Source organism: Dermacentor variabilis, chromosome 2 (assembly GCF_050947875.1).
Source record: "Dermacentor variabilis isolate Ectoservices chromosome 2, ASM5094787v1, whole genome shotgun sequence".
Lineage (NCBI taxonomy): Eukaryota > Metazoa > Arthropoda > Arachnida > Ixodida > Ixodidae > Dermacentor > Dermacentor variabilis.
Window position 1 is genome coordinate 119,820,826 of NC_134569.1, and position 15,895 is coordinate 119,836,720.

Sequence of the window (15,895 nt, forward strand, 5' to 3'; positions counted from 1 at the left end):
CAGCAGTTAACTCTCCTAAAGTATATTGCCTCAGTGCACTTATCTTTGCATTTGAGCACCATCTTTACAGTAGAGACAGCTTGTCTTTCTTGTAGCATGTGCTTGCATGAGTTTGTAAATTGGGTCACATCCACCTGCTGTAAGATCTAAACATTCTGCCATATTTACACATAACTCCCCTATGGTAATTGCATGCAGGTGTTATGTGGAAGCACTTCTGTGAGCTCTTTACAGAAATATGGGATAGAGTTGTGATATAATCTTTTTTTTTTTCATATGTGCCTCTTGTTGCTACTGAAGACATACTTCTCTAATGAATTATAAGGAGCATTCATTTTTATTTCTTGCATTTGTTGCAGATGTCAAGAAGAACTGGAAACATGAGCTCCATGTCTGGCGCCGACAGTGCAGTGTACCTAGAGTACAGGACTGATAAGAAGAAGGACATGGGCCTGAGGCATCCACTTTTCAAGCGTTTCCGGAAAACTTAATCTCAGCCTAGGTATGCTGAAAGGCATGCGACCTCTTGGCATGGGTCCATAGGTGCACAGGCACCTGGAGCCAGGTTCTAGGTACTAACACGAGTTAAGAGGAAGCTTTAGCTCGGGTGCTCCCATCTGAATACATGTAAAAGGAGAATTCGTTTCTCTCGGCAACCACTGCACCAAATTTGACAAGGTTTGTTGCATTTAAAAGAAAAACTTAAAATCTAGTGACTGTTGGTTTCGAATTTTTTATTCAGGTTGTCAATTTTTTTACTAAAAATTGGCAAAAATCGAAAATTTTCAAAATACAAAAGTATGAAGTTCACAACTCTGTAACTCAGCAACGAAAAATCATAATACGATTCTGTGAATTGCATCTAATACTGCATCTAAAGCGGACAAAATTGATATGTGACACGTGAATTCTAAAGAATTTAGTAATATGGAAATACAGCTTTTGCAGAACCCTTGTAAACAACGTAACAAATTCATGTAAGATGTAAAATGACATCGAATTTGTCCGCTTTCACTTTCAAATTTTTGGAAATTTTTGTAACAAAATTCAGGAGCGAAATCGAAATTCCGCTTCCAACAGTCACTAGAATTTAACTTTCTCAAATACAACAAATTTCATTAAAATTGGTCAAGGGGCTATCTCGGAAAAACGTTTTTACATTTTACATGTATTTGAATAGGCTGCGTCGGAGTTGGGCCCGAGCTAAAGCTTCCTCTTAATGTAAATCACTAATAGCACTTCATACTTTTGACAGTCGTATGTGTCAAATATATTGTATACTTCAATATAACAAATTTTGATTGCTATTAATATAGAGCCTACTGTGTTATCTGTGATGATTGCTTTGAAGTTGATCCTAAATGATACATGCAGTGAACATTCACCATTCAATAGTGCTAGGTATTGTATGGAGAAAAATAAAGAAAGAAAATACCTGTTAAACATACAATCCCTCTAATGTGCAGTGATGTGCATTTCTTTTCCCTCCCTTTTTGCAGTGTATAAAACATATCAAGTGGAAGAAGCAACACGTCATCGCACATTCGTATACTGTTATAATTAGTCGTTTAATAAAGCAGTAAAATGCTTTTTCTTTTTTTACTAAACGCAGGAGATTCTGCAAGAGAGCAGACAGTGGTGTATCTAAAGAGATTACTTCAAAAGAGTGGTGCCTATGTGTTATGGGCATTATTTAAATAAACACTGCAATAATTGACACACAAACTTCTGCGTGTTGTGGTTCTTGCATGGTTCAGTGGTACATCTTGTACACTGTCAAGTCATCTCGCGCTCCATTCTTCAGGTACAGCACAGCATAATAGTATAAGCTAACAACAGTACTGTGTATACTCGCGTAAGGGTTGCAGCCACCTCGACTTTGGAAGGCAAAATTTTGGGGGAAAAAATCAAAATGTCCCACTGGAAAGCGAAGTTAGTTCTGTTGCTGCTAGATGACGCTAGCTGCTTTTTCCTCAATACCATTCAGGCCAGCGCCGCCATGCCATTATTTCTTTGTGTGGCGCGTCGTCTCGGCTGTGTTTGGTGTGCTTCCAGTCAGATCAGTGGCATTTTGCCTCTAGAGAAGGGAGCCCTATTTGGGTCAGTGCTGGTCGAGGACGATGGGCCGGCATCTTAGGTCGTTTACTGCAGCGTTGTCATCTGCACCTCTCTGCTGCCGCCGGCCTGATTCGTGTGAGGGCTGCACCCAGCCAACATTCTAGAAAAAAAAAAAAGTGCGTCCTTTACATGGGTATATACGGTATTTCATTTGATCCTGCACAGAAAGTCTAGATGTATCAGGCTTCCAGTGGTTCCATTGATCCCGGAAAGGTTATTGTGAAGCATCTTGTGAGCCACAAAATCGTTGTCAGTCAATGTCTACTCTGAATGCACATCATTTGATGATGTGGCATCATTCAGGTATGTATTAACACTTTGCACTGATAGAGAGAGTAGACCTCTTTATCTGTGGTAGCTCTGAGGCATTAAAGAGGCCCTTCTATGTGATCTGTGACAGCTGTCGGTGTAATGAATCGTTTTCATCATGAAGCCGAAAGCAGCCCCACGAAATGTGTGGAACATGTGCATGCACTGCAACAACCACCCCATAGCCTGCAACATCACCTATCTTCACATACATGGGCAACATTGCTAAGCAGTCCCTCATTTACCAGTGGGTGCCCAGCCACTGTGCTATTCCAAGAAATGTTAGGGTATGTAAAACTCCCGGAAAGAGGCTCCATTACTAGAAGTAGAAGGATATCTTCAAGTAAATCCAGCAGAATTTTAGTTGTGGCAAAGAGAGATGCTTAAGAAAACGGGATTGCCTCTGGAGTCCACTGCTTCACCAGAACAACTTCCTGTGTACGGTTGACCGATGGGTAAAATTCAGAGTTGCACTGCTACGCTTCATCAAATCGATACACTGAATCATCGGCTTTGACTCTGCATCGTGGTTATAAACAGTTATGTGTCACATGGGCTGAACCACTGATCCACGCTGATAACTGCGATGGCTCAAGGCCATGGAAAATACGGGGCGATCTTCTTAAGTGTTACGGAATTTTTAAATCGCCTGTTGCAGATAACACAATTTTAGTGCCTTGAACTGGATTATTTGCACAGGTGGACATTACTTGCATGAGAAATTAAAACACATATTCAACTATTTAACAAAAATTTGCCAATTTCATAATTAATTACTTTATGGCACTTATTGTAACTAACGAATCGTAGCTGGTAGTTTGCAAGGCATATCCACTTGGAATTTCCAGGATGACACTGCACCAACAAACTCGCTGCAAAAATGCACTATTCCACTACATTTCTCACGAAACGCTCTTTTATGCACTTAAGCATGAAAGTAGCTGAAACAAACAGTCATGCATTTCGTCCCACACTTTGGGAAATACCTCAAAACTGGTGTCATCCTGGAAATTCAGTTCAAGTGGATACATCTTCTAAGCTCGCTGGCTACAGCTCATAAATTGCAACATGTGCCGTAATGTATTTAATTACAAAATTAATTAGTGAAATTTTGCTAATTAACAATATGTGTGTCAATTTATTGTGCTAGTAATCTACGCCTCTTGAAACAATACACCTCAAGGACAAGAACTCTGCTATCTGCCACAGGCAATTTTTTTTTATTCTTTAAAAATTAGGAATGATCATTGCTGTATACTACTTGAATGCCCCAGATAGCACGACGAAAGATCTTGTATCAAGTGTCAAAGGGACAACATTTCTCATGCTCCACTGAAGTTATGTGGCATCTTAAATCCCTTGCCCTGTCCATCAAAACAGCAGCAGGACTCCTTCTTCTGCCATCCTACACTCTTAAAAAAAGTTTACACCCTTTGGAGCATATATTTGCCACAAAACAATAATCGTCATCTGTCTTGCCCGCATTTCCTTTCTTGAAAGCACTGCGCTCGTTACTTTCCTGTCGGGAATGCTATGTCATGCTGATAATGCGCATGCCGTTTGTTACTGGAAAGTACCGGGCTCGTGGCGTTAAGGAAAGGAAATGCGGACAGGACAGATGACGATTATTGTTGTGTGGCAAATATACACCCCAAAGGGTGCAACTGTTTTTAGAGTGTATGAAATTTGGTCCAAATTTCTTGCCCGTCTCACCTGCAATTATTATCGCATTTACTCGCACATCTTATGTTTCTTTTTTTTTTCCCCTTCTTTTCTCCACCCTCCTCTAAAATCTCTTGAACCCCTACATGCATGGAGTACCTTGTTTGCAGTCGCATATGTGTTGGTAAAAGTTTTCTTCTTAATAAAGAGCTTCTCTCTCTCACTCTCAGCGGTATCCAGAACGATCTAACCTTTCTTGCAGCAAGACTAATTAGCATTGGTGCACTAAAGCATGTGGTCTGTGCTTTTATGTAGAACTGGTACTGTACACGTTTTACACTCTGAACAGCTTGGCCAGCTGCCCTGAAGGCAAGCACTCACACTTCTCTTTTTGTTCGAACCCACAGTTATCACCATTGCGTGCCAACTGCAACCATGTGTCTCTTGTGGAACAAACAAGTGCATTTCTTTGACACTTGCTGTGGGGGCTCGCTGGCTACGGCAGTTTGCCATGCATGAGTTTGCGGGTTTAATTCTCCACTGCCACATTGTGATGGGGCTGAAATGCAAGAATGCTCATCTGGTTAGATATAGGTGCACGTTTTTAAAGAACCCCAGGTGATCGGAATTATTAATCCAGAGCCCCTTCATGATGGCCTGACTCGTAGACACAATGTTGCTTTAAATTGTGGAACCCCATGAATAAAACGATCAATCAATTCATTTGACGCACCGGACATACATTAAGCAACAGTAGCTTGTCCAAACATATGTTGGTTTTCTTGCAGCAATAAATTGGAAGGGAAATGCCCCGGTGGGCTTGATGGATCCCACCTTCAAATACTAATTGGACCTGTTTTGTAAAGCTTTTTCTTTTTCTATGGTCGGTGACATAAGCTTTTGCTGGCATCCACAAGAGTACAGTTTCTACAAGCTCAACAGGGGCTATTGATGGCAGTTTATAATTTTGCTAAACAGGTAACACTATTTGTGACTATGGAAAACTCGATGGGATGGTTGGATGGATGGAAAGCTTTATTTGGTCCTGCAAGTAGTAATAATTAACCACTAAGCGGGTCGCTCCCACGTCGGGACCGGAAGGCCAAGCCTCACGGCCACGTCGTGAGCCTGCTGGACAGCCCAGAATTGTTCATCCACGTCCGGCCTGCGAAGTGCAGCCTCCCACCTGGACACATCCTTGATCGCAGAGTCTTGAATTCTTTCGCAAGACCAGAGCATGTGTTCGAACGTGGCTAAAGCACCACAATCTTGGCAATAAGGCTCTGTATACATCTCCGGATAAAACATGTTCAGTCTCCGTGGGCAAGGATAAGTGCCAGTCTGTAGTAAGGCCCTTGACATCAAGTAGTAAGTGCCTGAGCCCTGTTTAGTTTAGGATGCGGCAAACCGTAAACCCTGCGATTAAGATTAAGAAACCATCGGAGAAGGAGAAGAGACTCGATGCAAGGTTGGATGAAAACTGGCCATTGCTGCCTGTAAATGTTCCATGCTTATGTGGTGGTAGAACTTTTGTCTACAGGAAATGCACTGTGGATTTCCCATTATGTAATGAAGAGTCATCCAAAGGGCATGCTGTTTAAATACCTTCTGTAGTTTCCCTTACTGTTCGAATCTGCCAAGGGAAGCTCTAAAACCTTACTTTCGGTTCTAGACTTCCTGCTTTGACTGCAACCCCCGCTCCACAATTTCTGGATAAAATTGTTTTTTGTTTTTCTTATTGAATGATTTGTGTTCGGCCCTTGACAGTTTAATCCATCTTTCCACACTTTTGTGGGTTCGTTGGTCAGCGTTGCTGCTAGTGAGATTGTTCACAAAGATGCTTTGCTTTTTCCCTGTTTTTGAGGGAGCAGGGTCCTTGGGACTGTATGCACATCTTCATGCAGAGGGGGATCTATGGTGTTCGCAAATTGCTGTCCATTTTGAGTGTTTTTGAGAAACCATTGCAGATGAGCCTGTGCGCTTTTCATTTCTGTGCACTGTAGACGCACACCCCGAAATTTGCACTTGATGCGTGAATACTGTATCGATTTGTGTCTAGAAATTGAGGACCGTTAAGTCTATATGTGAGGCTGCATGTCATGTTTTGTCAGGCTGCACGTTTCACATTTTGTCAAGCTGCACATCAGTGAGTCTCATGTTTAAGGCCACGTACCTGTTGCACAGACTTTTTTCAGTCCATATATAGTGCGATGCTCCAATTTCCCCGAGTGTAGGCAAGTACATATTGTATCGGCTATTACTGCGATAAGGAACTCCAGGTTTGCACTTCTCTGATAGTGCTTTGCCAGTTGTGCATATTGATACTGCACATTTTGAAACGACTTTGTATGTTTGCATCAAATTACGTGCCAGTGCTATAAATTAGCTTGCATTATTGACCACATTTCTCACCTGCATTGAATGTCCTGCAGCATAACAAGTTCTGACGAGACAGACTGAATGCCCTGCAGTAAAACAAGTGCTGACGACAGGAATACATTGTGAACTATACAACTATACTACATTCATAGGCCTATTCAATGCAGTACTGAGATACGTGAAGCAAGGGCTTTTCCTTTAAAGTATTGTTGAGCACGGAAGTTTACAGAACATGGCAGCTTCAAGAAAGCAAAACTTTTTTTGCTATTAATGCCTGCATCTCAGAACTCAAATGCAGATCTAGTCTTGCTTCTCTATACAGAGTGTTTTAGCTGCACCAAATTTAAAAAAATAGCCAATGGCACATAGCTGAATTCTAAACCTTCATCTAAATTACTCGATGAGGCGCCCCATTACTTCTATGAGAAATCAAAATGCTTAATTGAAGAATTAACATCATTATGCTAACCTTTTTAATTACTCTACAGCACATACTTCAATATACGAATTGTACCTAGCAAGTATGCGAGGCACATCGACTTGGAATGAATTCTCAGGATTACGCCAGTTTTTAACTGTAAAAATGTCTGACGAAATGCATTGGCATTCATTACTTTTGTGCTTCAATGCATACAACATTTTCTTAAAAAGCAAGTGGCACTACAGTGCATATTTACCACAAATTTGATGGCGCATGTTCCAACACCAGTGCCATCAGAATTCATTGAGAGAAGACAATATGCCTTGCAGACGCACCAGCTACAATTCATGGATTGAAATATGCGCTATAATATCATTGAGAAGTGAATTAGCATAATTGTGTTATTTAATTTGGCATTTTGATTTCTCATGGAAGTAATGGATGCCTCATTTAGTAATTTAGATGAAAGGTTAGAATTGTTCTATCTGCCACAGGAAATCTTTAATAATTTGGTGCAGCTAAAGAAATGAACACCCTGTGTATCCGCTGCAGTTGTTCTCGGTTATACCATCTTCGGTTATACATCAGTTATACATTCAAGATACAAGAAAATAAACTGCTCCTATGCACGAGAGACTATTGCAGCAGCAATACCTTTGTGTAATGCACAGCCTTACATTGATGTCATTCTCGAGGCATAAAGAAAAGATGAGAAAAGTTCTGAACTGTAAGAGGACACAGAGCATGGCTTTAGAGCCATCCTGCAAAAGCACTTGCACCATACATACAAACCAGGTGGCCAATGCAATAGCACTCTAAGAGCATGCATCCAACTTCAACACCTTACCATTATGCTGTTATTGTTACCATCTCACCGTTATACTGTTTTCACTCTAGCAGCAGGAGCCTGACAAGAGTTTTGTAACTAGCTGCATACTTAGCAACTATATATGCAGCACATCACTTGTAGCAAATGTAGGCTATAATAACAGTTGGCTGCTACTGCTACACATCTTAGAGGCCCATGTGATGCCCACAAAAGCAGTTCTGTTAAAAAAAATGTTTGTGCTATAACAGAAGTCTCCTATAGCCTTTTTATTCTATGACTGCCCTTGACCCTAAACTGTTTTTTTTTTATAATGCCATTGTGGAGATGTGTATAAAATACAGTCCTATATATGCATGCTCTATTTTTTTGTTCTAAATGAGCTTGAAGCCTACACCAGTGTAGAGAAATGCATTCCTCTAGCAATAAAATAGTCTAAATGTATGGGTGAGGGTCATGGCAGGTCAGTAATTTTAGCAAACTGAAGGTAAGGTGGGCATAAGATTTTTAGGATGAGATGAAGGTAAACAAAATTTGAGGACATTCGTCCACCTCTGGTTTCACCATATTACAGCATTGTATATCATCCCTGTTTTCTATGGCATGCTGTTATGAGGCAGCAAAACAACCAAGTGGTCATAAACAATCATTTTAATGTCCTGCAGCATATGATATGTACAGTGGAGTACAGCAACAACAATGAAAAAAACTTGGACGTTCTCAGATGTGCACAATGAGTCCCGTGTATCAGGGCTGAGTACACTCCAGGTGAAGAGATAATGTAATGACTACCTATTATTATACACCCATGCCTTGAATGTGTGAACATGGCATTTAGTGTTTTGTTATCAGAGAGTACACAATACTGTTTTTAGTGTCTGTAGTTTTGGCAGTCACTGAACACTACAAAGTTGTGCCACACGCTACGACTGCTAAGGAAAGAGAAAAAAACTGTACTTGTCCTTTTCTCCCACATATCACAAGTGAAACGTATTCACATTAGTCTCTGTCCATAACTATGTACACCAAACAGTCCTTTATTACACCACATTCCAAACATCAACTCAACAGCACCGGGCCTGCGCTAAGCTCTTGAGCATGAGAAATGCCTCACTCTCTCTGCGCACTGGAAAAAGTCATGCGATAGATGAGAAATACTTTGTTCCCCAGCAACTTCCAGCATGGCTTGTGAAACGCACCCAAGACTGCACATCTGACTTCTCTGCCATGTCTACATTAGCTTAAAACACCCTCAAAAGAGCATTCGTGAATATTTGCTTGCTGTAACAAACGACTAAAAAAAAGTGCGGCTTAAGCTGCCGCATCTATTCAACACTCAGCACCACTTTCTCTACATTGCACTCCAACAGTGAATTGGGAGAGAAGCTTTTAAGACTGAAAATGTCACTGCTATGGAAACACCTTGCGTTACCATATTAACCTGCTTGTCTCGAAAGAAGCTCCACGACACAGCTTCTCACCATAACACTGGAGCAGGTTAGTTGTCCTTCCCACGCTCAGTTGGAGTTGCTACCATTTGCCTCAAGGCTCCTCGGGTCTGTTGCAGCTGAGGACGACAACTGAACACCTGCTCTGCACGTCAACGAACACAAAACGTTCGAACAAGAAGTTTGCTCCTTGTCGTCCGTGGCTCGTGTCCCTCTGGACAGCCAACCCTGCTCGTGTCCCACGGCTTGCTTGCTTCCGTACCTTGGTAGAGGCAATGAAGGTCGTTCTCAAGTCACTTGGCTCAGTGTGGTGGCTGTGCTCTCCGATGGGTTGAGCATCGTGAGATGCGTCAGGTCAGAGTGGAGCATCGAGAGGCTGTCGTCGGGTGGTGGGCACACCTTCTTCTGCAGGCTCTGGATGTAGCTCTGCGAAGCACCCCAACACGCCCGGAGGAACAGGTTTTCGTTGCCGAGAAATCGGTCGACGCGGTTCAACAGGCGTCGCATTGAGCAGGAGCAGCATAGATAGGGTAAAGAGGAGAGGGAGAGAAAAAAGGCCCAGTCTCTCAAACCCTGGGGACATCTCAGCTCGCATTTGATTTTGTTTGCCAGGTAAAAAAAAAAGCTGTCGCTGTGCTTGACAAGGCAGCCAAGGTTGCAAGGACACAGACATGGAGAAAAGTGGTGGTATGTTACTAAGGCAGTATGCAATCACTTTGGCAATGGTTCTAACTTAAATTTATGCACTGTTTCAGAAGTAAAGTGGACAAAAACATCCTTGGTTTTTCACAGGCTGACGAGTCGTCATGCATAAGAATGCTTGTCAAAGTGCATGACTTGCACTTACACCTTGTTGTATTAACAGCTGCATTCACATTTACTCCACATGTTACAAAGCGAGACATGGGTAAAGCATTGTGTTAAAGAGTGTGCTCATTTCGATACACATGCAAAGACCATGTCACTACACTGGCAGGGGTGGTGATTATTTTTGTTCAAATCTGCAGTTGCACAGAAAGAATCTGATGATTAAACAGCACAGATGTGAAAGCAGAAATTGTGCGTGCTTGTAGTCATGCAGTGTACTTTAAGCATTTTTAGTGCAGTGGAAGAGGTATAGGTGCACAAATGTCTTCAAGCAGACGTGTTAAGATAAGCAACAGAGGACCATGGCTGCAGAGGTAGGTACTGCATGCAGTGAGACACCCAGGGATTGAAAAGGCCCACAGCCAATGTTAGTAAGTAAAACAAAACATCTACAATATCTCGTTCATGTTTAAACAAGTCGGGTTTTTAAGACACAATGAATGCGACGCGTTTTTATTTATAGCCACAGGAGCGGCTTTGACTGGCATTAACCTTGAGCTTAGCAATTTAGCTGTGGGATATGGGGAGGGAGGAGGCTTGTTGGTAACTTGCCATAATACCTTAGAAATGTGCTGTGACAAGATACAAGACGACAGACAAAGAGGAGGACATGTACGGACCAAACACTGGTCTGTATCCCTTTTCCCATTGAAACCTTTGTGCTTTTGTGCTCTATCATAGTGTGGTTTCAAAACATTTGAGGGCACCTATGCCAGCTGACAAGACGTCCATCATTAATGCATTGCATGTATGAGGACCGAGTTTAATGCTGGTTTTTCCTTGTTACAGCACAACTTCTTCATAACTTTTAAATGTTATTAAGTGCAGGTAAAAGAATACATGAAGTGACAGCATGAGCGGCATCATTTGGACACTTCGTTGTTAGAAAACACAATACATTACATATGTAATGGAGCATGTGCTATCTTACTTTGACATAGAACAAATTTCCTTGTTGCTTTCCTTTAATATTTGCAAATTTTGGCACTGTAAGTATACCACAGCAACCTGTTATATGAAACTAAGTTATGACACCAGGCATCCTGTAAACATCAAAAAGGTGAACAAGAAGGTGGCAGGCTACTACCTCGGACATGATAATTTGGGCATTAAAGCAATTGCAGTGTAGGTAGCCAAAAGCTACATTAAGCAAAATTGAATACTTGTGTAATGCAAGCAATGTTAAAGAATAACATTATTGAAATGCAAAAAGGTGCCCACTGTAATTCAAAGGTCTTTGAGAGGTGCACAGAGCTACCATATTCATTACCACTAAAATACATTGAAATTTAATTGCCAGGAAAGCCAAAGCAGTCCTATCAGTGAGAAATAAGTTTACTAAATCAAGAATGCATTACAGAAGTGACAGACTACCAAGCAAAGCAGTTTGTGAATCACACATTTTTTTCTAGAGTAATGGCAAATACGCAATACCATGCTGCTAACAGAATGCTGTAATATAATTAAGTGAATGGCATTCTAACATCTATTACTCGTAGGTCCCTTGAGCTGAGATTATCAGTGGCATACATTATGCTAGTCACAACTGCAAATATATGCGATACTGAACAATACACTAACTATATAAAATAATTAAGATACTTTACAAGAATCTGGTGCCTCCAGACAATGTTACAAGCTATCTAGGCAATGTTACAAGCTATCTAGGCAAATTGGAGTCTGTGGCACACTGGATTTATCACAGAATGGAAAGGCTATGTTTTGTTCTGCTGCTGTCATAGCAGACAGCACAGCACTGAGTGCTTAATTTGTGCTTTGCACCACCAGCTGTCATAAGTGCATGCTCCTCGCATCAGACCTCTTCAACATTTGTATCAGCTGGTGGCTTATTGCCTGTTGGAGGCTCGGAGTCACTCTTCCTAAGAGTTTGCCGCTTTCCGGTGTTTACTAAAGCAGCAGTATTACCTTGATAAACATGACACATTTAGCGATGGCCTTAGCAATGACATACGCCTGCACATGACCACCTTCTCTAGCCCTCCCTTGGCATGTCCGTATATCTCACCTGGGAGATGACATCTCCGTGAGCAGTCCGCACCTGGTACAAGTATCGGTATTTGCGCTGTCGTTGCTCTGCACGGGATTCTTCTTGCCTTATTCTCTGTAGGTTGAGTTGACGAGACCTTCGGGATGGCCCAACTGCAGACAGGATAAAGAAAATTACTTGTATGTTGCACCAAAGATGCAGACCCCATAATGTAAGGCCAATCGGTTGCCCTGTTAGACACCGGAGGATCGATCTAGTGACAAGCCTCAAACATATTGATTGCATGGTCGCTGAAAAAGGAGTGCACTAGTAAAAACAGCATTGCTCAATGACTGTGATAGCATATCGTACGATAAAGAGTGGTACATAAAGCAAATGAGGGCAAAGGAAATGAAAGGAGGATGCATATGGTGACTAACAGAAGCTATAACAACTATGTATAAACATGATCAAGTGCTCATTGAGTGCTCCATTCCTACATGTGGACGTACATGGGCTTGGCAGACAAGCACCCCACCAGTTGACCGGAGCAGTGGAACAGACTTGACGTCAGAAAGCCGTTTATATGGATGAACATATGGTTCTCCCCGTTGTTATTTTCAAATCTCGTTATCATGAAGCACGTAGATGAAAGTAAAAGCCAAAGCCAACCAAGCTTTCCTGCAAGCCAATCCTTTTTAATAGCTGGGCTGGCAGATAGCAGACTTGGATCTGCACAATTAATTGGCAGTTTTGCCAAAAGGACCAAGCACTGATTGCCATAGCAAGCTTCAGCATTGTGCTTGATCTCCTCGGAAGGTGTTCTAATAATACACGGGGATGACATCCTGGCGCAAGGCTGCATGTGAGGCAATTGCTGCTACGTAGCAGGAACAGCAACCTGGCAGCTGCTAGGCATTGCACCTTGATGGTGTATGCGACGAGACAGACAGAAAACCGTTGCGATTTGTCAGCAGCCAATAAAAGGATTGTATCATTTTAGTTGGACGTTTACTGTCACCATCGCTAAGGCCGTTGTATGCACACAGCTGCTCGGCAGGAATGCTAGTGTGCATTTGCGCAATACTCATGCCAGCAGCAGAAGGCAGAATGCTGCTCTGTCTCTGCTGCCGAGCCGATTGAGTGACAGTACGTCCACTTGGCCTCGTCGTTTCTGCTGTCAAACACACTGCATTGTCGTGTGCATCTCTGGGGACCTTCTAACCTCTGTGCACACGCCACTCATGTGTTATTGGTGTCGTGACAGCAGCAGTGCCAATGGCCTGGATGTGCCTCAAGTTTGTATAATTGCGATCACAATAAAACAAAGGTATTGCTAGAAGTAAGTGTTCTAACATACACCCATTGGAAGTAGTGACCAATCAACCTTATCCATGGACAAACACTGCACATAAATAAATCCTCAGCACATCAAATAATCACCTAATAAGTATAGCATCTTATCCTCAATTGAGCACCCAAATCACATCAGACACCTAACAGTAACAGTACTACCATTGGCCATACACAGCCTGTGGTGTGGCAGACAAAGATATGGAGGGGAAGGTTTTACATGCTGCCTTGCTGGTGGATAGGCGTCAAGCCGGGACCACTCTTATGCTTGTTCGATGACCTCAACATATTTTTTTTAGAAGTGTCAGTGAAGGAATGGTCTAGCAAAGATGACTGGTCAGACAGAGCTAAATCTCCCTTTTTACATCTCTATCTGCTGCACTGCAGGCTACAACCAATGGTAGCATCATCACAATGGAATGAGTGAGCATGCAATGCTCCACATACTGTCAGAGTGGTAGGTGCCACGGCCAGTGAGCCGCCACTGGGTGATCACTCCGATGACGATGAGCAGTGGCCACAGAGCCAGTATGAGCCAGGAAAACCAGCACAGCGGCAGAGGGGGCTTGAGTAGGATCACACCCAGGGACCAGTCTGTCAAGCGTGACCGACTCACAAAGTAGTCCGAGCCTACCACCATCATGGCACCTCCATACACGCTCGTGCCCAGAATTGTCAGGGCTGTGTGGGGCAAAACATGTGCAAGCATGTAGTGTGGCCATAGCTAACAACTGTATTCAATGCCTATTACACTAGCCACTATGAACAAACCTTGGCAGTTTCATTTGATTTGTTAGTATCCTCATGGACCTAAGGCACTACAGAGTAAAAGAAACTAGGGAATATAGTATAATCATAGGAAATTCCTGGTTATACAATGTTAACTAATAATGTGCAACAACAAAAAATGTCTTTCATGGAGGTTACTGACACAGGAAGGCAATTCCAGTCCTCCAGAATACATGGGATAAATGAATACAGGCAAGCCATTGTGCAACATGTGTTGGTTCTGACCTAATAAATTGTGATCAATGCAGTAGCTGTTTTTATTATGACCACTGCCCTACATCATACTGAACTAATAAAATGCTCGCAATATCTATCGCTGCAAATGGCCTCTGCAGTCCTGTGTGAATATATGGAACAATTCCAGTGATAGCCATGGCACATGATTGGAGCCCTGTGTGTCCTTGTGTATTTTCTAGTAAACCTAGAATGACCTTTTGGTTATACTCTGTGAGCCCCATGACACTATTATACAGGCGCAACAAGCAGATCGAGTGGCTGACCTCAACATCTACTACACTACCTCGAGCCAGAGTGCGTCAATCTGGACAGGTAATTTCTATACAACCATCACTGAACACATCACTTTGAGCCAGGGCTTCTCTCTCGCATTTCCCTCTGTACCCGCTGTGTCATCTAGAAGTGCCGCTGCGAAGTCCTTGCATGGCATGTGTCTGAATACATATTCAGACAAGACTGCCTGAATATACAGGGTGAATTTTTTTTAGCTGCACCAAATTTTAGAAAATTTCCTGTGACAGATGGCAGAAATCTAACCCATGATCTAATTTACTCAATGAGGCGGCCATTACTTCTATGAGAAATCAAAATGACTAATTTCACACATTTCCCTCTAGTAATTGTAGCTAGTGAGTATGCAATTAGGCATAGAGACTTAGAACGAATTCTGAGGATGGCACTGGTTTCGAGATATGTGCTGTCAAACTTGTGGTAAAAATGCAATGTTGCTCCACTTGCTTTAGAAAAACGCTGTTTTATGCATTGAAGCTCAAAAGTAACTGGACAAAAGTAATTTCGTTGGACACTTTAAAAATTAATATCTCGAAACTGGTGCAGTCCTCAGAATTTGTTCCAAATGGAAACGTACGAAAAATCGGGCAGTCCGAAAAAATGAATATTGCATGTTTTTAACTGCCCCTTAGGGGCTCAAATTGTCACAGGCACGTCCAGAAAAAGCTTTTAAGGCCTGCCAGTACACTTATTAGGCATATCGGTGCTCGTACTGTGATACGAGATGGGGGTGCACCCACGTATATTTAGGGAATAGATACTGTGACCTGTGACAATTGCCCTTTCCCACATTTGTTAAGCTTCACGCAATATGTTGCATAGGCTTGACTGTGTACCGTTGCTGTATTGGCGCGAAGCTAACTTTTGGAAACGGCCATTACGCAATGCGCTGTGCTTCCTGAGCATCGAAGCCAATCGTGTGGATTACAAAGGCAGAGTTGGTGCCATTGCTGACAGCAGCGAATTCTTTCAATGAAAAAAAACACGACACCGCATGGGAAGAAGCTTAATAGCGAATGTAGAAGCAGCTAGGCCTAGCGTTGCCGCGGTAGTGGCTACGGCTGCCAGCGGATCTGCGCGCGAGAGCACTGGTTCGAGGCGGCAAGATTATCAAAATGGCGGCGATGGTGGCTTTGATTAATGCTATTTCAGACCTGCAGTCAGAGCAGAAAGTCCGAGATATCAGAGGGCGAAGTGTTCTTGAGTCC

General features: G+C 42.5%; 2 protein-coding genes across 7 annotated transcripts in view; one reads left to right on the forward strand and one right to left on the reverse strand.

Annotated features, from left to right (window-relative positions):
- Positions 1 to 1,589, forward strand: part of hay (ATP-dependent DNA helicase hay) — a 32,310-nt gene extending 30,721 nt beyond the window's left edge. The window contains exons 20-21 of the mRNA XM_075681864.1: positions 360 to 502; positions 1,500 to 1,589. Coding sequence (XP_075537979.1) covers positions 360 to 491 — 132 coding nt within the window. The 3' untranslated portion in view covers positions 492 to 502; positions 1,500 to 1,589. The remainder of the gene's footprint in view (positions 1 to 359; positions 503 to 1,499) is intronic.
- Positions 1,590 to 8,348: 6,759 nt separating this feature from the next.
- Positions 8,349 to 15,895, reverse strand: part of LOC142572625 (transmembrane protein 198) — a 110,868-nt gene continuing 103,321 nt past the window's right edge. For 5 of the 6 annotated variants that reach the window (XM_075681866.1, XM_075681867.1, XM_075681868.1 and 2 more), the window contains exons 5-7: positions 13,818 to 14,051; positions 12,057 to 12,190; positions 8,349 to 9,589 (exon numbers count right to left, since the gene is read on the reverse strand). In XM_075681866.1, coding sequence (XP_075537981.1) covers positions 9,452 to 9,589; positions 12,057 to 12,190; positions 13,818 to 14,051 — 506 coding nt within the window. In that variant the 3' untranslated portion in view covers positions 8,349 to 9,451. The other variant, XM_075681871.1, reaches the window with a different exon arrangement.